The 25,939-nt window shown below is 37.7% G+C and overlaps 3 protein-coding genes across 6 annotated transcripts in view; 1 reads left to right on the forward strand and 2 right to left on the reverse strand.

The window, feature by feature from the left end:
• Positions 1-430: 430 nt before the first annotated feature.
• Positions 431-3,823, reverse strand: churc1 (churchill domain containing 1). Of its 2 annotated transcripts, none has more exons than XM_087296653.1 (4): positions 3,727-3,823; positions 1,599-1,668; positions 1,449-1,519; positions 431-1,039 (listed from the first exon to the last, which is right to left on the reverse strand). In XM_087296653.1, exons 1-4 carry the CDS (start codon positions 3,763-3,765, stop codon positions 947-949), a joined length of 273 nt encoding a protein of 90 aa, XP_087152779.1. In that variant the 5' UTR covers positions 3,766-3,823; the 3' UTR covers positions 431-946.
• A 1,988-nt stretch (positions 3,824-5,811) lies between these two features.
• Positions 5,812-25,858, forward strand: znf106b (zinc finger protein 106b). Of its 2 annotated transcripts, none has more exons than XR_015518428.1 (12): positions 5,812-6,151; positions 6,791-6,852; positions 6,929-7,126; positions 7,261-7,321; positions 8,106-8,167; positions 8,339-8,524; positions 22,074-22,580; positions 22,695-22,932; positions 23,003-23,074; positions 23,276-23,424; positions 23,555-23,615; positions 24,256-25,858. XR_015518428.1 is itself a non-coding variant. In XM_087298234.1 (12 exons), the coding sequence occupies exons 1-12, from the start codon at positions 6,020-6,022 to the stop codon at positions 24,264-24,266; spliced, it is 1,728 nt and encodes a 575-aa protein (XP_087154360.1). In that variant the 5' UTR covers positions 5,812-6,019; the 3' UTR covers positions 24,267-25,858. The 2 variants fall into 2 exon arrangements, 1 of the variants encoding a protein (XP_087154360.1); XM_087298234.1 differs by having other exon boundaries at positions 23,014-23,074.
• Positions 24,441-25,939, reverse strand: part of capn3b (calpain 3b) — a 46,366-nt gene continuing 44,867 nt past the window's right edge. The window contains 2 exon segments of one of the 2 annotated variants that reach the window (NM_001243321.1): positions 24,441-25,216; positions 25,335-25,393. In NM_001243321.1, coding sequence (NP_001230250.1) covers positions 25,190-25,216; positions 25,335-25,393 — 86 coding nt within the window. In that variant the 3' untranslated portion in view covers positions 24,441-25,189. 2 annotated transcript variants of the gene reach the window in all.

Below are 25,939 nucleotides of genomic sequence, written 5' to 3' on the forward strand. Positions count from 1 at the left end.
CATATGTTCATCAATTGATTCATTTTCTTTCGGCTTAGTCTCTTTATTAATCTGGTGTTGCCTCAGCGGAATGAACCGCCAACTTATCCAGCACATTTTACACAGCTGTTGCCCTTCCAGCTGCAACCTATGACTGGAAAACATCAATACACACTCATTCACTGCAGACAATGTAGCTATTCAATTCACCTGTATCACGTCTTTGGATTTGTGGGTGAAACCGAAGCACCTGGAGGAAACGCACAAGGGGAAGACATGCAAACTTCACACAGAAACACCTACTGACCCAGCCAAGGCTCAAACCAGCGACCTTCTTGCCGTGAGGCGAACGTGCTGCCCACTGCATTACTGTGCAGCCCATTATAATATATATATATATATATATGTATATATATGTCTTTTATAAAGCTTTAAAATAAAATAGCATCAGTCAACTTTTTGCTCTGTTTATTTAGACAAAACATAAAACATCTTGTTGCATTAAAACTGGAAATACTGTGTGACTTCGTACATTGAACATTAGTATCAGTACTATCAAGCGTGATTCTGCTTTTTATTCTTGTGTGTTTCATTCAAAATATTTTCTGCCAAATTCAGTCATTTTCTATGTGCTGCATTGTAACAAAAGCTGCAAACTCTTTTTTTTTTTGTGGTTAAAATTCACTGCTAATCCACTAAAACAACTCTTGATGAGACAAACAAATATGCAGACTCGTATAATAGGCAAAAGCTACATTGTGTATATTAAGTGGTCTAGGTTTCATGCATCAGAGTCATACTGAGAGTTTTATTGCCACTTTTGCTGCACAATGCATTGGGTTAAGTTCCTGGATTAAACATGACTGTGTTGTTCTCCAGTGTTAAGCACAGATCATATGTATCAAAACTCCCTCATCATGCAAATATGCTTTTTTCTCATCCCTATGTATGTGTGTACGTGCATGCTCTAGAAGAGAGGTGCTGTTTGTCTAGGATCATCTGGCAATACGCTGATGGAGTCTTCTGCTTTTCCACACAACATACACAACATTGTGTATTCCTGACAAAATAAAATAAAAATTTAAAAGTGTGAGAGAGAGAACAAGACTTGTTAAACCAACAAAATTTTTAACATCTTTATGAAAGAAAAAAATACATATATATATATATATATATGTATGTTTTCCATATAATTATTAAACTTTTAGAGATGGGCCAGCATGTTTATTATGAAGTAAATCTATTATGTAACTTGTCAATTAAATTATGCATTAACAAAAAAAAAAAGAGTAATAATTTCAATGTCACACTAATACAAATTAATATATATATATATATATATATATATATATATATATATATATATATATATATATATATATATATATATATATATATATATATATATATATAAAATCTCTATTATGCTTAATATGCTGTTTGTTTTTTCCTGTGAAGCGAGGGCTCACCTGATAGTCATCCACCACAGTGAAGGTGTACTCGTGTCTGGCTATGACATGTTCACAGTTCTTGCACATGTCTGAGGAAAAGCAAAGTTCACTCATTATGACCACTTGTAGAGCATCATTATTTACATGCAATATTGTGACGTCACTCACGCAGGTAAGTGACAATCTCCTCCTCATCTTCATTCACCATCGTCCGGTCACTGATCAGCACAAAGTCCCGCTGGTGACAGTTGGCACAGCCCACAAAATTCATGAGATATGAGCCATTCTCCAGACATGTGTTACCCTATATACACACCAGAGCAAAATTGTAGACAATCTGACATGTTTGTTCAGACAAGACACTGCAGACAGTTTTTTTTCCATGAACTAGGCAATTTTAAGGCTTTTTGGCACAGTTAAATGAAAATAAAACAACATTTTAAGTGTTTCCTTTGTTGCACTTGTGTCTGCAGATTTCAAAGGCGATGTATATTTTAAAGACCATTTTAAAATTATTGTTTTCTGCTGCCTTGAGTAGGCATGGGATGATAGCTGTTTTCAAGGTTTTATCAAGGTTTAAATTTTCAAAATTTCCTGTTATACCGTTCCTATGGTATATATATAAGATTTTTTTTTACGTAGTGTGAATGGAAATCAGATGTACTATGGATGCCATTTTGTCCTCATCACATGATATACCCGCTTCACTCCCATTCATGAATTCTCTCACTGTGCATCCTCTCGCTGTAGCGTCTATCAGATCATGCACACTTCCGAATCTCAGTGGAAATAGTAGGTCATCCAGGTACTTCTCACATACTGTTTTTCAAATTCTATGAATTTGGACATACTTCCCGGCTCGTATACTGTTATAGCATACTATATAGTATGGACGTGTGTGATTTCGGATGAAGCCATTGTGGTCAAAGCAGAAAAAAGTGCTTGTTCTACCCAGACATTTAAAAAGAGTATACTTTAGAGCAGTAATCACTAATCACAATACTGTGAAACCGGGATTTTTTTATTTTTTTATTTAAGATTATCATTCCACTGAAATCCTATTCCGGCTCATGCCTAGCCTTGAGCCATAAATCCCCAAAAGTTATGTTTTTCTACATATCTGTTTCATGAGTTTTGTTTTTTCTTAATACCTTTGGGGGGTTTTCACCTTTAAATGGACTGGACAGTAGAGATTATTGACAATAAATCATGGGGAGCAGAGAGAGATGAAGGATTCGCATAGCACTGCAAGGCGGGAATCGAACTCGGGTCACCAAGAGCACCAGAGTGCATGTGTCGACGCACTAACCACGCACTGGCACAGACAGAAAAACATTTTCTATATACAACAAAACACTTCTGGCTGTTTGCAGTATTTTCTTAGTAATAAAGTGACAAAAGATACCCACTCTAGGTCTTCTTGAAGCTTATGCATTATAAAAAAGCCCTTAAACTGAAGATCTTTTTTAAAGAGTGCCCCCCCTCTGTTTTATTTTTTTAATTGAATTTATTCATTCATTTTCTTTTCAGCTTAGACCCTTTATTAATCTGGGGTCGCCACTTTAGAATGAACTGCTAGAATTATTTATATATTTTGTATTATTATTATTACATTTTTCTCTCTGTTTTCTTGCTGATATTTTGACTTTTTTGTAATTGTACAATGATTTATCCTCTTACTGTTACATGGTATTTTGTATGCTTTTCAAGCATAATAATAAAAACAGATACCCACTCTGAGTAAAAAAAATAAATAAATATATATATATATATATATATATATATATATATATATATATATATGTATATATATATATATATATATATATATATATTATATATATATATATATATATATATATATATATATATATATATATATGTGTGTGTGTGTGTGTGTGTGTTAATTTTTGCGCAAGAAATGCATGCAAATTACTGCATGTTTAATTAAATTATAACTTATTTGCATATCTACAAGTGACGTTTTTTGAAACTTGTAAAATGTAATAATAATAATAATAATAATAATCATATCTAGATTTCTCAAAGTAAACACCCAAGGAAGCAAGGCAATTGTTTTTTAAATTATACTTACCTTCAGTTTCTTCCATTAAATGTAGCTGCTTTAAAGGACAGCGAATAAACAACCTAGCATCAAGGCATCAAACTTTTGAAATGACCATGACGCAAACAGCACAGTGATGTTGGCTGAAAACCAGCAACCAGCACATAGAAAGAAAAATAGCAAGCGACAGATGTGCATGAGTTGTTGCAGTCACAGATGATCATAACTCACCCTGTCGGGATATTGCTTCTGGACACAACCGGTACACATTTCTGATCAGACAGATGTAAAAATATGTACAGTATAGTCCAGATCAGAAGACGCTTCCGTGTTTGCATTCTTCGGTGAGGTGAACTCTCTGTATGATCTGTGAGCAGCGCCACCCTCAGACTTTATCCACTAAAAGTTAACCTTCCACAAGGGTTCTCTTTTTAGAAGAAAACAGGTTCTTTTGAATATTAAAATGTTTTTCGTATTAAAAAACGGTTTTATTGAATCTTAGAGAATCAAAAATGTTTCTACCGTGACCCCTCTATACAAATAAATAAATGTTAATGTATTTTCATCCAAAACCAAACTAAAATTAATTCGCTTTCTTTTTAGCTGAGTCCCTTTATTAAGGGGTCGACACATGCAGCGGAATGAACCACCAACTTATCCAGCATATGTTTTACACAGCGGATGCCCTTCCAGCGGCAAACCAATCACTGGGAAACACCCAACAATCTAAACTAAAATCTAGAATACAAATTACTAAAGACTAAATGCATGTTTTACTACCGCAATAATAAATATAAATAGCAAAAACATAATTACTAAAACTTCAAGTACATGCTTAATGAAAACAGATAAGATAATAGAATAAAAACAAGTTACAAAATCGGTAGAGCTACGCATCGATGAATTTGCTCTTAAGTGTTTGGACTCTCTGTAGTGATTTTAAACCACACTGAACTGAGCTAAACTGAACTGAACTTAAACACTTAAACTGAACTACCCTGTTCCAGTTACTATGACCATTTATGCGAAGCTGCTTTGACACAATCTGCATTGTAAAAGCGCTATACAAATAAAGCTAAATTGAATTGGGGAAAAAATACTCACCAATATTGTTAATAACATACAGTCAGATACTAATAACCTAGCGTGCCACATTGGGGATGAGTAATACTGTTTTTCTTTTTTCTTTTCAATATGGTTCCAATACTTTTTTATACAACAACAAACAATACCCATTTTAACAATACCAACACTGATACCTATACTGTGGTATTAAAATAAATAATGTTAATATTTAGAAAGAAAAAAAATCATTACATCTAAATACACATATCACATTATAAGTATTGCCTATGTATAGCAAAAGCAATCATGAGAACAAATAAATGATAATAATAAAGAAAATGTTCAATATTATTTTACATAAACAAGATTTCTGCTTTTTGTTATTTAATACTAGTAACACTTTTTATTATATTATAAAAAGATAAAAGTTAATTCAAATATCAACAATAGATAAATTAATAAATAAACTTTTCTAAAGATTGCCTTGCTATAAACGCGCTTTTTTCTCACATGTTTTTTTTTCTGCACACTAACTTCAACAGAAAAGCAATGTTCAGAACCTTTATGAACTGGAGTCATTCTAGCTTTAGAGAAGTTTTGAGTATTTGTGCAAGTGTGTGTGGGTGCTTGCATGCATGGCTTTTATAATGCTTTGGGAAAAACATTATATAAAAGTACTGAAATCAACTGAAAGTCCACACATTGCATTTATGTAATTTTAGCAATTGTTCTTTTTAAAACATTATTTTGATTAAATCACCCACATTCTGATGTTTCTGTTTCCCCCTCTTTTATTACTTATATTCTGTTTAAATATGTGATGTGATCATGGTAATCAAGATTGTGGTAATCTGAAGTAGGACATATAAGCGATGTTTTGTTTTGCTTTTTTTTTTATCAGAATTGGTCAATAATTATTGTGATTTGAAACCATAAGGCAACTTTCAGAGAGAACCACAGCACTAGGGGGAGCTTTAAACGCCGTCATACCGTCAATTCCTACCGCAATGTTGCCAGGTTCAGCAAAACGTAGCCAGTTTATTTATTTATTATTTTTTTATTTATTATTACTATTAATATTTTTGGAAAGTCATTCTTCCACTTCTATTTTACATCTGACAAAGTATAAACCACAGGAATTTATTTTGGTTAGGCGAGCATCATAATTTTGAGCACTATTTAACATATGGTTTATTTTTGTAGGATGTGGCAACACTGTTAGCCACCATCACCAACATGTTCAAATTCAGCAAACGCGTGGACGGCTGATGTGCTGACAAGCAGTGATGAAATATAAATTTAGGCAAATTAATATAGTATTTATTACAAATTACAAATTAAGTTAGTATTACGCTACGATTCATGACAAGATGCTTCCAGCTAGCTGCTCCGAGTAAACAGTTTAAACAGCAATCCTGTCACGAGCATTACTTTGTTTGTTTCCTGACCTAAAGCAGCAATGAAAGCCAAACCAAACCAAGCCAAAGCCAAAACGAAGATAAAGAAAAAGCGCAATCATGCTAACGTTAACCACAATATCGGGAAAAATTACAGGAGATGTTTGATTTGTTGTCAGCAGTACGGAGAAAAGGTTTGTAACTTGTAATCAAATTTGCTTATATATAACTTATATTGTAACAGCAATATTGTTTGTTGTCTGATTATATTACTGCGATGGTCATTAGAGTTATATGATAATAAGTTATCTAACGTGTATGTGTTTGCTGCTTGCTATAATTTGTTTTCATCCTGAAAAATACAAGGACAAAATGAGTGAGTGCAGGATGAGTCATCAGTGTTATTACTTGACATGTTCTTCTTTCCAATCAGTGATTCATCTGCTTGTCACTAGAAATATGTAACAAAAAAGTACAAATAATTATTCTAATCATTTTTATATACGCTCACTACTTTAATGTGTCACAGTTTTTATTCATCCATTCATTTTCTTTTGGCTTAGTTTCTTTATTAATCAGGGGTTGCCACTGCAGAATGAATCACCAACTTACACAAACACGGGGAGAACATGCACACTCCACACAGGAATGAACACTGACACAACCAGGGCTTGAAATGGCGACCTTCTTGCTTTGAAGTGACTGTGCTAACCACTGAGCCACAGTTTTACTCTATATAAAATACTCACTTATACTTGAAGAGAAAAAATGTAAATATGGTTATTATATCAACATGTCCATATGGTTGACAAAAATATTTGTAATTTTTCCAGAATTTGACCAGTCATATACATTCTTATGTGCACCATGAGGCAATCGAGCATATCAAGAGGAGGTATGGAATTAAAATTTTACCGTATTGTTATAATGCCCTTCTTTCATTGAGTAAATATGCACTTTTGTCATTGCAGTAAACAGTTGCATAACTGTTTTGCTTGTAATGTGTCTTTGATGGGACTTGAGATGTATAAGGAGCATATTTCAACCCCTGAGCACACACATAGGTTGTTTCTTCTCCACACTAAAGGGAAACAAAAGGAACTTCGAGAGGACTGCGATATTGCCCTTACTAAAAATGAACTCAGAGCCCTTAAAATACAGCAACAAAGGTATTTTGTCATCATTAAATGTGAAGGATTTAATTAAAAATGTTCAAGTTTATAAACTGCCCTGATGTTTGCATGCTATTTTATCAAAATAAATTTTAATATGACGTTCTAATATGAACTTTTCATCTATTTAGGAAGCAACAACACAAAGATTGCAGCACTTGTTGCATATGCTGTAAGAGTTTCCCTGTACAGGTTAGCAGCTTGTCACCTTTGTATTATGATCTTATGCAGGTACACTACTGCATTCCCTTTAAGAATGACAACATTATAAATGAAAGCTAAAATATTCAGCTTAACATTAAATGTTAATATCATTCTGCAAAACTGTTTTATCTGGTGCTTTAAGTTATTGGCCTTTACTCCCAAACAGAATGTTTTCTGCTCTATTATCAGTGACTGTTTCAACTAGAAATGCCCAAACTAGGGCCCGCAGGCCAAAATTGGCTCATGGTAACCTTTGATTTGGCCCACTATCCCATTCAAGGAGAGGAAGAATGATAGGGATGGTTTCCAGATTGTCAGTTTAAATTTAATGTAACCCTTTGTTTGTTTTATTGTTAAAATGGTGTAAAGTAATCAGATTAATCAGTTTAAATGTAAATAATGTCACAGACAATGCAGAGAATTTGGTGAGCAAATCAAGTCAAAGCAGATTCTGCTTGACTGGAGTATTCAGCATTGTACTCCAATGTGATTGTTTTTATTGCAATAAGTTATCATTTAAAAGGTTATGCTGCATTAAATAATACTATTTAATGTTTTCTATTTTTTTAAATGCTATGTAATCAATTAGGAAATTATCCATGGCAACTGTAATGTAATATAGTTCGGCATATTTACCTTCGGCCCACGGCTCATAATGATATTTGGTTTTTAGCCCTTCATAAGCAAAAGTTTGTGCACCCCTGGTATAAACACATTTGGCTGTTGATATTTTTTGATCTATTCTTTACTATCACGATCTTTGCTGTAACAGGATATCGATGTACATATGCACAGTGGTTCACACCATCAGAGGATTGAGCAGCTGAAAGGCAGGTATGTGACTCAAAACCATCATCTTGCTTATGCTGTTCTACATATTTAAGATGGATCAAATCAAGAATGGGTGTTGTTCAATAGTTTAAGGATCATTTTGAAGAAATTATCTACTGACTACTGTATACCTGTAGTATTTTTTTTTGTAAATGTATGGTTTTCTTCCTACAGACCACAAGTGCATAAGTGCAGGGCTTGTGAGTTGTCATATGCATGTTTGGCAGACTTTAACCTGCATACCCAAACTATTGAACACCAATACATGATGTTTCAACTCAAGAAGAATACGGCTGATGGACAGTTTGTGGACTACAGTGCTGATATGGACGATGAACTCAGAAACCTTTGCTTCCAAAGGTTAGTTTGAAATTATCACTTGTCACATTTGTTAATTTTGTTTTCAGACTTAGCTTTTTTGTTCTTTTTAGAACAAGATCGTAATATTCCGGAGACTTATATCACATTTAAAAAATAATATATATTTTTATAAAAGGAGGAACTGCTAAAATCTCAATACTTTTTAGATATTTAATGTATTTGCTTAGAGGTTTGAAAGGCATAAATGAAAGTTTTCAGTGTGCAGAAAGATGAATGAACATGAATGTTGATCATCATGTACAATACTCTGATTCATCAAGGTTAGAAAAAAAATTTTGTATGTGTGTTGTGATTGAATTATGTTCTAACTAAAAATTTCCAAAGATCTGCTGCTGATCACCTCAACATTTAAAGCGTGATCGTGGAACTGTCAAATAGAGATGATCCTTAGACAGGTTGTCCGCGGTGTCTTAAAGTATTAAAAGTAGATATATCAATGTAGAGAAATTTAAGGCCCTTAAAAAGTATTAAAAAGTCTTAAAGGCTATTTTAAAGGTGTTAAATTTAAAGTTTTTGATCAAGCAATGTATGGTTGTATGCTGAAGTTTGCCTGAATTTACTCTCCGAATATCAGAATGCTGTGTAGTTTATATAATCAGTAAAATCTTGCTAGATTTGACATCATGCTGCTTTGTTCACTGCAGTAACCAAGGCAACACCTTTATTTCTGCACTTCTATAGGCGCCAACCTGCTGAATTAGCTAGATTTAATAGCTATTTATTCAGTTGTTTAGTTTTGGATTACTTTCCTACCTTAAAATTTAATAATTATACTGTAATTTAAAATCCCGCTAGTGTTTCTGGTTGAATCTTAAAGTGGTTATAAGGTCTCAATTTATAGAAAGAGTCTTAAAAAAGGTCTTAAAAGGTATTGAATCTCTGATTCCTGTAGACTCTCACGGTTTGTGTATGTTAATTAGCTTAGAAATACACTCAGGCCAGGCCATGGAGGGATTTAAAAACATACAACATCACTTTGTACTGAATTCTAAACTAGATTGGTAGCCAGTGTAGGGAAACGAGTAGAGATGTTATGTGCTCTCTTTATTTTCGGCCTGTTAAAAGCCTGGCAGCTGAGTTCTGGACTCACATCGCATTTCCACTATCGGGCCAGTGCGAGCCAGGGCTTTAATCGGGCCGGGCCAGGCCAATAGCCCAGGAGGTTGAGAAATGAGGCTGAAATCATGTCGCGTTTCCACTGTCGGGCTATTACCTCACAGCGCGTCACGCAAATACCGCCCACAGAACGTCCCCGAATCAAACGTCACACAACCCGTCCACTTCAGCTGGAATCAGGACAGGCAGATAAAGCACACCATAGAATCATCACTAAACGAAACCATTAAAATGAAGACAACCGAAACAAACAAACGACACGTTACTGTACAGCAGTACATGAAATGTCTATACGCACAGACCAGTGTATTTCCATTCATTACATTTGTTTACTCGCCGACCGACTGTTGGCATATTGTGCATCGAGTGCCCTCGCCACTAACGCAGGGACCCAACACAGAGAGCGCACACATCCATAATATAAAACCACAGAAATTCTCCTTTATAACTCGATATGGCATGTATTTTATAACATCCTCGTTTTGATAGAAATATCAAAAGAGCGAGTAGCCTAATAAAATAGAGCCATATTTGTTGCGCTCGGCAGCTATTCACTAAAACTCTACATTTTAAAGTTTCATTTATAAATTTAACCACGTCATATTAAAACATAAACAGTTGTTTGAGGATATAGAACACATTTTGTGTTTGGACTTTCCCCCGATGCGTTTAAAGCAGCGAGCGCTGCGCAGGACTGAGTGACAGATAAAAAGGTAGGCTATAGGCTAGATTCTGCTTTCACTCACCCAAATAATGCTCTGTTTGAGCGATTTGATTAATATCATCGCATCCAAATACTTTATAAATATTTACTTATATAAATATTTACTTTATATAAATATTTCAAACCTTCTCCGGTGTTTATTGTTTTTAGAAAATATCGAAAATCTTTTTTTTCAGACAGGTTTTTGTAAAATGAAAGTTAGGCTATATGTGGCTTTAAAACGGTTTGATTTATGTATTGTATATAGGCTACCTATATTGTTATAGCTAGCTTTTGTTTATTTTATATTGGTTAATTTATTTAATGTGATTTTATATATCCGATATTTGTAATTCTTTAAATTATATTTCAATATAGTTTAGGCTATTTTATCAAGATATGACACTATATTGTTTAAAGTCTACGAAAGTGGGCACGTAATTTTTTAAGTTTTATGTCTTTCTGTTGTATTTATATTGTGTTTTATCTCCAAAATAAATAAAGAAAAAAGCCGCTCGCGGCATAACAGAGCTGTGAAGGAGCGCTTTTGCCCGGTCTCACACACACACGCATTAAACGCGCACAAACAAACATTTTAAACTTGACAAAAACTCTCGAAAACCTTTACTGTCGGCTTAATATGGTGTAAAGATTATTATTTGTTATTAAAACATAAAGGAGGACGCAGCAAAAAACGTCACTATAAATTAAAACTGCTTTATTATTTTATGCAGCAGCCTTACATTTAAAAGGGAAACATAAGGGTGATCATACGCAAAAAGATCCTAGACTATAAGGCTAGATGTTTTCTTTGCCTTATTTATTTGTTTGGCGCATGTACTCATGTGCGATCAGAAAACTGCCCGCCTCTCCTTTCACTCCGCCCCGAAGCCCCAGCTGGCCCTTCTTGGCCCAAGGTATTCGGCGGGCCGAAAAAGGCCAGCCGCTGGCCCCAAGAAAGCCCCGCTTTGGCCCGATTAAGCCCCGGAAGTGACAGTGGAAACGCCACTGGCCTTGGCTCGCCCTGTCTCGCTCGCTTTAAGGCTGATTTATACTTTTGCGTCAAACACCGGCGTAGGCTACGGCGCTGATGCATAGCCCTTCGCCGTGGCCATCGCCGTCACTGACGTGCACCTCTCAAAAATTGTAACTACACGTCGCAACAACGCGTAGCGCAAGCTCTGTGATTGGTCGGCTTGCTAGCGCCGACGAGTCTGGGCGGGACCGAAAGCCGCGCGAATGGCGCGAGCGATTGTTTACAAGTGTGGAGTCCCGTGAAGGAGCTCCAGATGGAAAGTTTTGTTCTGTGTTTACCTCATGGTTAAAGTTGTTGCACGTCCACCGGTTCCTGCCTCAAAATGAGCGAGTTTGAGGCTGTTTCTCAATATGCGTTCTTCAGCTGTCTTGCGTCCTCGTGTTCTCGTGCAACGTCATCATCAGCTGCCTAAGTTCAGTTCCAATACTCAAGACCGCAAGTACGAAGGATGCGTGAAACTTCCCAGATGTGTTCTTGATATCGAGGATGCACTGATGCAGACTTGAGCACCGATCTCGCTCTGGAAGTCCCAGAAGTCATTGCGACTGGAGGTGGGAAGCGCAGCATTTTATTTAGATTTATTATTAAAGTCCTCAGGAGTTTCTCTAAATGAAACGATGAAAGTAAACATTAACATGAATATCTTAATAAAGGAATAAACTCATTAAGGGTTGTTTGTTTTCTGAAATACGTATTAAAATTTGTTTTATTTATATTGTGCAGAGTATATTTATAATGTTTTTATGCAAAGTATATATTGTAGAGGCTAAGCCTATTGCTTGAAGTCCCTGAGATGTTGTTAGACAGGCACCCAGCTGACGCACACTGTCCTCTGGCTGATGTAGTGTAAATGAAATGGAACAGTCTTACTTGTTTCCAAAGATGTTTACGTTTATTGCAGTTGCAAACTCCAATAGTTCACAAATTTCCTTTCAGGTAAGTTTCCGTTCGTAGAAGTCAAACACTGCCACATATCTTGACTTACAAACAAAACAAACCGTCATGCTAAAGCATGAATGAATGTGTGCGGCTCTCTGTGTGAATGCGCGTGAGCGTTTGTTTGTGTTTGTGGGTGTGTGTGTGAAAGTGTGTGCGTTTGAAAGTGTGTTTGAAACTGTATGTGCTCCCTTCCGTCTAGCAACACCTGCTACCTGAATGTTCGTTCCCACTTATAAAGCCTGTTTAAAGAGCACCACCTAATGGAACAATGAGCAAAGTTGCCAAATGGCTCCTACATCCCGGCCCCTAATTGTATACAAATGTAACAATTCCCAAATATAATATTAAGGAGCCATAAAAGAACATCAGGCAATAATAGGTGCACATACACAATACTTCAAATACACAATAGCCCAGTGGAGACACTTTAATAATAGATAAGCTAAACTGATTCTTGCAATAGGCAGAGTTTAGTCACAGGCCGTTCTATTATACTACTTTTGGTCTGAAGCTGCACTGAACGCACAATCTTTTTCTTGTCTTGAAATGCTTCAAGCACTCTTGAGTGTCATGAGGCCATGAGCTTCGTGGTGCTGTAGGATCCATAATGATCACGATATCTTCTGGTTTGAGATTTTTTCTCTGTTCGTTCCATTTCTGCCTCTCTTGCAATAACGGCAGGTATTCACGAATCCACCGTTTCCAAAAGAGATCAGATATGTACTGAACTTGCCTCCATCGCTTTCTGATGTACAGATCATGGTGTTTAAACAGCCCTGGTGGCAAAGACGGCTTACCTTTCATGAGGAGGATATGATTAGGTGTCAGGGGTTCTAGATCATTTGGATCGTCAGATAACTTGGTGATGGGGCAGTCGTTTAAGATGGCTTCAACTTCGCATATTACTGTGTGGAGTCCATCATCGTCCAATTTTTGTGGATGAAGGACTGAAGAGAGAATTCTTCTCACCATGCGAATCATACGCTCCCAAACACCACCATAGTGCGACGCTGCAGGAGGATTGAAACTCCATTTAATGCCCTTTTGTTGTAGCATTTCTCCAATATTTGTCTGGTTCAAGGTTAGGAGTGCCTCTCGGAGTTCCTCCTCTGCTCCTTTAAAATTGGTACCATTGTCAGACAGTAAATTAACAACTTGACATCTTCTACAGACAAACCGACGTATTGCATTAATGCATGCGTCTGTATTCAACGAGTTGGCTATTTCAAGGTGGACTGCTCTACTAGACAGGCAAGTGAATATCACGCCATATCGCTTGGCAGTGCCTCGTCCTTTCTTCACCTCTATAGGACCAAAGTAGTCAACCCCAGTGTTGGTGAATGGTGGTTTGTCCGGAAGAATCCTCTCCATGGGCAAGTCTGCCATCTTCTGTAGCATCATTCGACCACCATTTTGTCTTCTGCAGAGACAACAGTCAGACATTATCTTTCTTACTGCCGAATTAGCACCTGTGATCCAATATTTCCTTCGTAATGTGGACAGTATGTGGTTTCGACCACTATGTCCGAGCCGTTCATGAATATTTCGCAGGAGGAGAGTAGCTATATGGTGGTCTTTGGACAAAATCAGTGGATGCTTAGCTTCCTCTGGTAGTGAACCTCTGGCTAGTCGCCCACCGACTCTTAGAAGTCTGTTATCCAAACGTGAATCCAGTTTGTACAGAGGGCTTTGCTTACTCACAGTTCCTTTTTCAGCTGACAAGGTAGCGATTTCCTCACTAAATCGTTGCTGTTGACAAAAGCGTATAATGGCAAGCTCTGCCTCACTTATGTCTTCAATGGACAAAGTGCACCTTTCATGCACTGGAACACTCTACATACCCACATAAGAAGTCTTAGACTCTTTCCTCTTGTGACACCGTTCCTGAAGCATTCTCTTATACTTAAGAAACCAAGCTACGGCTACCCTCAATCTCTTCCAATCTGAGAAATGCGCAATTAAACGAGTGGTGCTATCTGAGGAGTCAGTTACACTTACGCCTGTTTCACACCGCAAGCGTCAGCGGCGCGTGAGCAGAGCGTGAGCAGCGCGTATGTCGAGCAGTAGCAGCACGCAGGCGTTTGCCTTTCACACCAGCTGCGTCTGCAGCGCGCAGCTCTTCGGCAGCTGCTGCAGAGATCAACCTATCTCTGTCTATTCTATCTAGTTACCCATGTCTCTTTATATACAAATACACTTTTTAAACTTTTCATCTGCACCAAGGCCCCTCCTAAGCTGTTTCATTAACCTGCAAATGTTTATTTTACAAATTTTATAGATCAAATAGTACTGTATGCTTCTCAAGCTAACTTATATGACAAGTGTCTACAGTCAGAGGACAATCGCCTGTGATATCATGTCATTTGGTTTTTGATCATCAGGTTGCTGTAGACCTAGTTATAATCATATTTATACAATATAGTTATAATGATATTTATACATGATCAAACTACTTTCTCCGCTTCAGTGATGTCCAGCGGCAGAATAACAGCTCGTTAATTCATGCTCGTGCAGATGAGACGGACAAAAGTAACCAATGCATGCCATTCTTTTACTTATTTTCGTGTTGTCAGATTCACAGTGCAAACAGCTCACGGTAGGAATAACTCGAGTGAACATAAAACAAAGCCGATTAAAACTTTCTTGCTCTGCTCAGCTGCACAGAACACAGCAAGCTCACATAATCCAGCATGCGTGTCGAACTACACTACCCACAATACACTTCGCTATGGACTACAAAACCCGTAAATATTCCATTTCCCCTCTCCTACAACACTTGTGTGCAACTTAAGCAAAACTGATAGTAAAATTGTTTTACATTTGGTTTTGTAGTTCGGGCCTAAATAAATGTTTGTTGCCGTTTTTAATCGTTTTAAGTTCATTTGAATGACTATATATAAACCATTTGACATTATTAACGCATTTATTGGGTAAAATTGCAAACTTTTACTGTCATTCATTGTGTTTTGGTCATTATCAATGCATTGTCACTTTAATTGAGCGTGAGCAGCGCGTCAAAAATAGACCCAGCGCCAAAACTATCGCTGCACTGCTGCTTCGGCGACGCTCACGCCTCGCTCTGACGCGCTGCTGCTGCGTGCGGTATGAAAGCTCTAATCTGTTAACATGGACGCCGAAAACACAAGCGCTGGTCATGCTCTGCTCATGCGCCGCTGACGCTTGCGGTGTGAAACAGGCGTTACTGCGTTCACTAAAACTTCTCTTTTTATTTCCGGATCATCAATTTTGATCACCATGTCAGCTCTATCAGCTGGCCAATCCTCTTCTGACTTATACAAGAAGCTTGGACCTACTATCCACCTATTGTGTTCAATGAAGTCACCAACCCTCAGACCTCTAGATGCATCATCTGCTGGGTTTTCCTTGGAACGAATGTACCGCCACTGTAAAGTTGTTGTTGTATTTCTTATAATGGTGACCCTATTAGCCACGAACGTATGAAAACGTCTGTCTTCATTATTTATGTACTTAAGCACTGATGTGCTGTCTGTCCAGGATATTGATTCTGCCAGTGGGATTTGCAGCTCTTTTTTCAGCATCAGATCCATACGAACGGCAAGAACTGCAGCTGTTAACTCTAGACGGGCTCTAGAACTCTGGCTTTGCCCATCACAAATGCAACGTGGATGACATTTTTGCTATTTTGCATCCTGAGATAAGTAACTGCCCCATATCCTAGCTCGCTAGCATCTGAGAAATGATGAAGCTGAGCATGTATGGCAGTTCCAAAGTCTTTGGGCTTGATGCATCTATTAATCTCAAAGTTAGACAGCATTTCCAACTCCTCTATCCATCTTGTCCAACGGTGTAGTAGCTCTTGAGGTACCGTTTCATCCCATCCAAAGTTTCTTCTGCACAATTCTTGCAGCATTATCTTTGCAGGTAGTAGAATTGGTGCCAGGAAACCAAGTGGGTCATACACTGAACTGGAGACAGATAGCATTCCACGTCTAGTACAGGACCGTTGACAAGGTGCCATTTTGAATGTAAATGTGTCCTTCTGAACACACCACTGTAATCCAAGGGCTCTTTCCATGGGAAGTTCATCTCGGTCCATGTCAAGTTCTTCCACACCCTTAGCTCTATATTCCTGTGGCATGGCTTGCAGAACATAGCAACTGTTGCTTACCCACTTTGTCAAGGTAAATCCTCCCTTTTGGCAGAGCATCGTCAGGTGTTTGATCATTGTTACAGCTTTCTTCTCAGATTCTACACTCTTCAAGCAGTCGTCGACATAGAAGTTTTCTTTGACAGTTTGTGGAATTTCTGCTGGAAATTCAGCCTGATTATCATCAGCTGTTTTCCTCAGAGCAAAGATGGCACAGCTTGGAGATGATACCGCACCAAATAAATGGACAGTCATGCGGAATTCTGACGCATCTTTCGTGAGATCTCCCTCAGGCCACCACAAGAACCGCAGAAGGTCTCTATCCTCCTCTGGAACCTTAACTTGATAGTACATTGCTTGCACATCCCCCATGAATGCCACAGGTTCTTGCCGAAACCTCAGGAGGACTCCAATCAGTGTGCTATTAAAGTTGGGACCTCGCAGGAGCTGTTCATTCAATGATGATCCTTTAAATGATGCAGAACAGTCAAATACCACGCGCAGACTTTTCTTCCTGGGATGATATATTCCGTGGTGAGGAATGTACCAAACTTTACCACTGCTGCCACTTAACTGCTGGGTAGGTACTTTCTCTGCATAACCATTGAGTAACATGTCGTTGACTTTATTGCGGTACTCTTTGAAGAAGTGTTTATTCTGCAGAAACTTTCGTTTTAGACTTGTTAGCCCTTGTTTTGCCACAGCAAAGTTATTGGGCAGATGCACGTCTATCTTAAGAGGCAGTTTAATTTGATAATGGTTGTCTTTAAGTGTTACAGATCTTTCCATAATATCCATGAACTTCTTGTCTTCCCTTGATAGCCCTTTCTCTTCTGTGACTCTTTCGTTAATGTCTTGATTATACTGGTTATTCAGCATTTCCTCCAATTTACATACTGAAATCCTGTTAACTACAGCTGACCTACATTCAGCATTAAGACAGGAGTCTTCTCCATGCACAAGACCATTAATGACCCATCCCAGCACGTCCTTATAGCATATGGGCCATTCCCATGGCTATTAATAACCTCCCAAGGTTCCAACAACCTTGGTGCGTTGCTTCCAATCAACAGGTCTACGTTAGCTTCTATCTTGGGAGGTGTTAACCCTACCAGGTATGTCCATTTTACCAGAGTTTCAGCAGTAACAATGTTATCAGTGTTTACGGGCATTTTCTTTTGTGTTAGGGTTTGAGGAAGTTCATGGAAGACATTACCATTAATACCAGACACTTCCAGTCCTGTGAGTGAATATGCTGGCACCACCCTTTCTTGCCCCATAGTGCATAAGAGGAACTGGGTTCGTTTCCCAGTAAGATGAAGCTTTTGCATAAGCTGTTCTGAGCAGAAGGTGGCGGAGCTGCCAGGATCCAAGAATGCATATGTCAGTATTACCTGATCAGATTTGATGGACTTGACTTGGACTGGCACGATGGATAACAGACACTGATCTGCTCCGGCCCCTGTATGTCCACAAGTCTCAGCAGTTGAAGCGAATGAGTGTGATGTAATATCTTTGTCAACTTGAGTAGAAGTACTTACTGTGACCTTAGCAACATGCTCTTTATGCATGCTAGCTGTGTCGCTCTTGTTAATATGAAGTACAGTAGGATGGCTTTGGCTGCATATTTTACAAGTTAGGCGTTTCTCACAGTCACGACTCATGTGTGAAGTACTCAAACAACCAAAGCAGAGGTGTTTCTCCTTCAGAAAATTAATCTTGTCTCTGTGTTTTTTGCATTTGAACTGTTGACAATGTTCTAATAGATGACTCTGAGAACAGTATGCACAGAATAAAGTAGATACAGAGTTATGTCTAGGTGAGATGGTCCTTGATTCTGTGGTACACCCAACTTTCACAGGTGTAATGGTAGTAGCAAAGCTTTTTCCTTTAGTTCTTTGTTCTGGAGATACTCGTGGCCTATTGACAGCTCTTTGAACAGTTGTTGCAGATGGTGAGTCGCTAATATTGCCATACAATGGATCAGACAGAATTTGAACATGTCTTTCTATAACTCTCACCAGGTCATTGACCAAGGCTCTGTTTCCTGTTGTTTCCTGTAGGTCATGTGCAGCAGTCCTCCATTGCTCTCGAAGTTTAAATGGCAGCTTTAAGACAATTGCCCTTATGTTACTTGGCATATCCAGCTCATGCATATACTGAAGTTCCTCCATAACATTGCAGCAGCCTCGCAGAAAGAGAGAGTAAGCCTGTAGAGCATTAACATCTTCATTCTTTATTGGAGCCCAAGATAAAGCCTTTTCAATGTACGCCACAGCATTCTTGTACTTACAGCCAAAGTGTTCCTGTACCAGCTGCTTTGCTTTATCACAACCTAGCTCAGGCGTCATATACAAACAGCTGCGAACAAGCTCTCTTGGTTGCCCCCTAGTGAACTGTTCCAGATAGTACAAACAGTCGCTCTTACTAGCCTTTTCTTCCACTCCTTGTTCAAAAGCTCTCATGAAGGAGACATATTGGAGAGGATCTCCATCGAACAAAGGGATATTTCTTGCTGGCAAGGATATCAAATGCTGTTGTTGAACAAGTGATGTTGTATTAATCCTCCAGTGCACCCCTGAACTAGATCCTCCTGTATACCTTTGATTTGTATTTGGCACATTAAGTTGGGTTGGTTGCTGATGTAAATTTCGGTTGATTTCAGTTGTTTGTTTATTTAAACCAGACCACTCCTTTGGTCTAGTGGTGGGCTGTTGACTAGCTTGATGTAGCGCTCCGGCTAAAAGTGGGGGGGTTGTTGATGATGATGTCCACTCCTGTGTTTGTTGTGGTTTACTTTGAGGTGCACATTTTAAGTCACTTGCCATCGGGTCCAGTTTGTGTGGAGGTGCTAAACTTTGTGTTTCTCTCGTCAAGTAAGAATTCATAGCATCAGATGCATTTTCACTGCAGAAATTATCAGAAGCTTTGAGCACGGACAGTCTGGCAGCAGTTTCAGCCAACATAGTATCCAACTCCTGTTGCTCTAATTTTCTCTTTATCTGCTGCTTTAGCTCTTCCAATGCATGCTTTTCCTTTAAAGCTGCTATACGAGCAAGCAATGCAGCCTTTTCTGCTTGTGCTTTAATTCGCACAGAAGAAGTAGTGCTTGATTTACTACCTGCACTTTTCCCTGACCGTTTACTAGTTGCATTTGAAACACTATCCTCTGGATTAATACCATCACCAATTTGGCTACCAGTAGGACCAACATTCACATTTTGACCAGAATTTGATAACCACAATAGCACCTTAGAAATGAGCTCATTATTGGCGATCATTTTGGCTTTAAACCACACATCATGTTTTTCTTGTTCAGTATCAGGTAACATACCCATCAAACACTCATGAACACCTTTTGATTCATCACAGACCTTAATAAAATCATCAAATACACATTGAGCTTGTACAACATTTCCCTTTTCAATCAAACTATTCAACACATTTCTTAAACTGGCTGCCTTATTCAGCTTAGTTTTCCTTTCATTTTGCAAACGTCCCAGTTTATCAGCGAGCGCTTTAGCAGTCAGTTTAACAACGCGTTTTTCTTTTGATGTTTGCGCATCATTATCATGTTCGATGGTGTTTATTTCTACGGACGGCTCGGCAGGCCTGTTGATCGTTTCATTCGTCTCCATGACCTATTTCACACAAAACAGTAGCAGAGTTCACGGAGAAAATCGACGTTAATTACCCGCCCCTTGTGTCACCAATGCATTGGATTTTGCCCCACAAATTAAACACAAACTGAATGGCCATTCATTGCATTGTAGCGCTACACATACCGTGCGTTGGGCGCCGTTGTCCAGCGAATATGAAGACCATCTGCGTAGAACTCACGTCGTGCAGTGCTGATGAATAGCGTCGTCCGACATCCTCCAAAGCGCAGAGCAAACACGCCACAGCAGACCCAGTATACCGATAACTTTGTGGCTTCCATTCAGACACAACCGGCATGAATCTTCTGGTCCGGCGCAACTCCCGGCGGGTCCGCGATGCGAAGATACAGTTTTGACTTGATTGTAGAGGCTAAGCCTATTGCTTGAAGTCCCTGAGATGTTGTTAGACAGGCACCCAGCTGACGCACACTGTCCTCTGGCTGATGTAGTGTAAATGAAATGAACAGTCTTACTTGTTTCCAAAGATGTTTACGTTTATTGCAGTTGCAAACTCCAATAGTTCACAAATTTCCTTTCAGGTAAGTTTCCGTTTGTAGAAGTCAAACACTGCCACATATCTTGACTTACAAACAAAACAAACCGTCATGCTAAAGCATGAATGAATGTGTGCGGCTCTCTGTGTGAATGCGCGTGAGCGTTTGTTTGTGTTTGTGGGTGTGTGTGTGAAAGTGTGTGCGTTTGAAAGTGTGTGCGTTTGAAAGTGTGTGTGTTTGAAACTGTATGTGCTCCCTTCCGTCTAGCAACACCTGCTACCTGAATGTTCGTTCCCACTTAAAGCCTGTTTAAAGAGCACCACCTAGTGGAACAATGAGCAAAGTTGCCAAATGGCTCCTACATATATTTTGAAGAGGGGGGAAAACAATAAATCGTTGTATGAGTGCTGTAATGTTTAAATAATTTCCATTTAAAACGCGTGAAGGTCACATGACCATCAGGAAGAACGCAGCATCCCATTTCTCAAAGGATGCGTTCTCTGCCCTTGCGGTCTCCTGAGTCCATTCTTCCGAGGACACCTGGCAAAACCGGTCTCCACAAGAACACAAGTCCGTTCTCCGTGTTCTTGGAATTGAGAAACAGCCTGAGTCACTTGTACATCCAGGAAGTGTTCAGAATAGCAAAACAGAAGCGAAGACACAGAGGAACATTTACACCTCACTGCCCACTAGCGTTTCGGAAGTGTTAATGCTGACCAACGGAGACAGCGCGCAGAAGTATGCACAGCTGCGCGCGTTGCCTGCGCCGTGAGTTGCGCCGGTCACTTGATGCAGAAGTATAAACCAGGCTTTAGGCGCGATAGTGGAAACGCGGCTACTGACTTTTTACAGAGGAACGTATTTTTCCAGGAAGCAACGACAGATTGTCATTAGAATTCAAACCTTTTTGAGCAAAAACAATAAATTCACACATTTCCTCATTCAGTTAAAGAAAGTTATTCAGTAACCAACACTTCACATCAGCCATACAATTAAACAAAGACTTAAGGGATGATTGATCCCCAGATTTTATAGGGAAGATGCATGTAGATGGTATACATATTCTGGGACCTTCAAACTGATGTTGTTGTACAATTGAATATACAAAAAGCACAAATAATTTTTAGTTTTTATTTTTAAAATTATGTATAAATCTACTCTACATATTTGTTTATTCATAATTTTTCTCTATTAGAAGCTGATGGTTCATGGGTTCATCATAAATTTGCTATGTACACCAACAGAAAACTGCTTAGTTTGATCCTTATGATGTTGTGAATTGTGCTCTATACATCTTTGTATTATTGGCGACTGACAATTTGACAGCAAAAGAAAAATCCTTGCAGTTATCGGTGAATAAGACCCAGTTTGCTGCCTTTTTTGTGAAATACAATAACTTGTCTTGTTAGAACAGTCCATTACACTAACTGCTGTTTTCTTTCTTTTTGTAAGGAGGAATATGGAGAAAAGAAAATGTTGGGGTAAAGGGACACAGGCAAAAACCTCATATAATAGCACATACTGGTCAACACCAGTAGCTGTGAGTAAAGAGTTTACAAATGCAAACAATCAAAATGACCATCCAGCATCTATGCAGCTTACCCAAATCCTGTCTAAATGGAGACAAGAATGCATGCCTGGTATAGACAACTCAAATGGGCCACTTGTGAAACCATCAGAGCATCATCCTCAAGAAGTGTCTGCTCACACTACACTTCCAAACCCTGAAAAAAAAGGAGGTGATGTGTATGAAGTGACTCCAGAAACTGTAGGTGGTGCTTGTGTTGAGCCTTCCTGTTCCCCTGCATTGGTCCAAAGTAGAGTGGATGCTCACAGATACAACCTGACCATAACAGCAAGACAAGATTGTACAGATCAGAAGAAAACAAATGTGCATGAAGCTGTTCACCAAAATCCACAAGAAAAAGCAATAAATGCAGTTTTTCAGCCCATGGCAAGGTGTGGATAGTTTATGGATGTATTTATTGATTAATTGAAAGCTAAGAAAATTAAAAAGTTTTAATCACAAGAATGTTTTTTTGTCATGACGTTTTATGATCTCTTCCTCTCTAGAAAAGACATGAGTCAAGTACAGCCATACTCTGATTCTCTTCCATCTGTTTCTTCACTACCTGAGACGACGCTTGAAAGCCAAACTTCAAAAAATGATGGCCAGGTATTGGAGACTGCTGAAAATGTTCAGTGTCACGCTGTTTATATGAAGAGAAAGAAATCAAATGAAAGTGAAAAAGAACAGAGCGAGACGTCTCCAGAGAATTACAACATCCAGACAACCAAGAAAAGAAAACAGGTATGAGGGAATTTGTTGCAAGTGTAGAGAATCCACTGAAATAGGTTGTTTTGTTGATTAAAAAATATAGTATGATTTCAGGACATTTCTCACAATGTGAATAATCCGAATCCAGAGAGAAATAGCCAAATATTCAAAAAAGGTGAGTGATGAATTTTACTATTCTTATTTATTAGTAATCCCTATTCAAAATTGATTCTTAATATTACATTTTTTTATTATGATATCATTTAAGATTGACAAATGAATTAATTTAACCTAAGTCAGCAGTAATTAAAAATTCAAATACAATGGTAATTGACATCAATACGCCACAATGTTGTGTGTGTTTGTGTGTTCTTAGGCAATGTGAATAAGTTGTTGGCGCTGTCTTTGAAAGAAGACGAGTTGACTCGCTCTTTGGAGAATGTAGGCGACCAGCTGATCCAGGCACAATCCATTTTACAGAGCACATACACAGAAGTTCAGCGTCTGCTAGCTGTTAAACAACAGGTACGTTTATCATCATTGTCACAAGCTCTTCTCCTTGAGTATTTTAGAAGCTACAGTTTCCCTTCTAATTTACACAATATGAACACTTGTAATAATCCACCTACACTATTATCAATTCTTTTGTTATCAGGTAACCTCAGAGATGGCCTCACTCAGGGAAAAGCGCATAAAGATACTACAGCAAATGAAGAGTAAGAACACTTAATACATTCAGTTCAGATAGTATTTCCACCCCCAATATGTCTTTCTATAGTATTTTACAGTAGAATTCAGGTATTCGCCCTCATGAATTATTAGCCCACCTTTATATTCATTGCCCAATTTCTATTTAATGGAGAGAAGATTTTTTCAACACATTTTTTAATCATAATAGTTTTAATAACTCATTTCTTAAAACTGATTTATTTCATTTTTGCCATGATGACAGTCTAATATTTTACTTGATATTTTTCAAGATACTAGTATTCAGCCTAAACTGCAATTTAAAGGTTTACCTTTTAGGCCAATCATTGTATAAAGATGGTTTGTTCTGTAGTCAGTCGGAAAAAAAAAAAATATTGCTTAGGTGGGCTAATAATTTTGACTTTAAAATGAATTAAAATGTTGTTTTTAATTGCTGAAATAAAACTAAAAAATAAAAAATAAACTCCAGAAGTAAAAAAAAATACAGCAAATACTGTGCAAAAAAAACCTTGTGCTGTTAAAAATAATTTGGGAAATATTTGAAAAGAAAAAACACTTCACAGAATGGCTTATAATTTTGACTTCAACTGTATATAATCATACCATAATTATGCATATGTTTTATATATGCTTGTAATGTGTTGTCAGATACCAGTTAGGGTTCCAGTCCTCCAGACCAGCAGATGGCACTACAGGACCTACATCTCACAACACTGACTGGTCTCCATGATCTCCCCTCAGAGCAAAGAATGCATAAGTTTGATAGCTGTTCACATATAATTTTGCACTAATTTACTCCAATCGATGCTGATTATTCCTAGAAATGACATTTTTGAATAGCTATAGCACTTTAGAATCTAGGAATGACCTTTTTTGTATATAGTTTTGAGAAATAATATATATTTTGTTAAGATTATCTGCCGAATTATGTCAAGCTATGAGAGCATGTTTGTGCTCCTAAGCAGAGCTGTTACATGTCTTAAGATTAAGGTCAGTTTCAAAATAGCATCATAATAGCAAATCTTTAATAATAGCATTAGCTGAATATGTTTGTTTATTGTTCTATATAGTAACTTCTTAGGAATCTGAAAACAGCTAGAAATATTCTGGTTGTTTTTATGTGTGATTTTGCTACTCTAGCACAAGACGCTTTGTTTACACTTAAGGTAAATCATGTGTTTATCCATTGTTTGCAATCATGAGCACATTTTTTGCACTATTTTGAGCTGTATGTTTATGCTCAGCAATACATGCTAAGAGCAACTAGTAATAGAATAGGAATAGAATGGTGAAACACTTTATTCAGTTTATTAATTTACAGTTGCCCAGAAGCACACACAGTTTACAAGAATGATGTGTTTAGATGTGTCAACATTTTACTTTAAAGGGGCAATCTGAATGAGGCATCATGGTCCATTCAGTTACTCAAAATAAAATTGGTTTGTACTTGACCAGCATTTGTGGAAGAATTATTTTGATTCAGGCGTAGCTCTTTGTCTGCACTGCTCCACTTAATGGATGCACACAATATGTAATTTCTACCAACTTCAGTGTTGCCAGGCTGACTTCTGTTTTTATGTCTTTAGGCGTACATTGTCAGTTGAAGCCACTGCGCAAATAAAACAGAAAGCAAGAACTTGTTAGAGTGATAAATAGCAAAGATTATAAAGAATAATAAAAATCTAAATAATTAGTATGCTTCTACTCATTCTGAAGATGCGGCTTACCTCAAAAACATTGAGCTTGATAAGTCCATCACCATCCTTGTCAAAGGCTCTGAACGCCCCTGTTGGAGAATCTCTTTTACTACAGGTGTCCGATAGCAATAATGCATCTCAAAAGGCTGGTTGTTTAATGCAGACTAAATTCAGATTATACTACATTTTTGGAAGTTAAGATGTGGCAGCCAATGTGGCAGATTTTGACTCCTGTACACTTGTGCCAAAGACAAATAACATGACAGGCTACACACTAGTTTCTGACAAATCATCTTGTCACAGTGAAAGCAGCCTTGAAATGTGCCAAGATAAAAGCAACATGTAGATTATTTTTATTAGCTCATTTATTTATTTTTGAAATTAATATTTGTACATTTTATTAGTTTTTATTTTAGATTCTATGCAATTTTCACATTAAAATAAAGTGAAATATTTATTTTTTTGGTCAGAATAGGCTCACCTTGAGGTGTTAAAAAGAAAATGTTTTTTGTAATTTTGCTTAACAAAACCTCACTGTATAAACATTAAGAAAAGCATTTGGATTCTCATGTCTTTTTTTTAAAGACAATTTCTTGAAGCGATATTCAAAATCATTTACTCACACTTTACTTATT

This window comes from Danio rerio, chromosome 20 (assembly GCF_052040795.2).
Source record: "Danio rerio strain M-AB ecotype USA chromosome 20, GRCz13ab, whole genome shotgun sequence".
In the NCBI taxonomy this organism is placed as follows: Eukaryota; Metazoa; Chordata; class Actinopteri; order Cypriniformes; family Danionidae; genus Danio; species Danio rerio.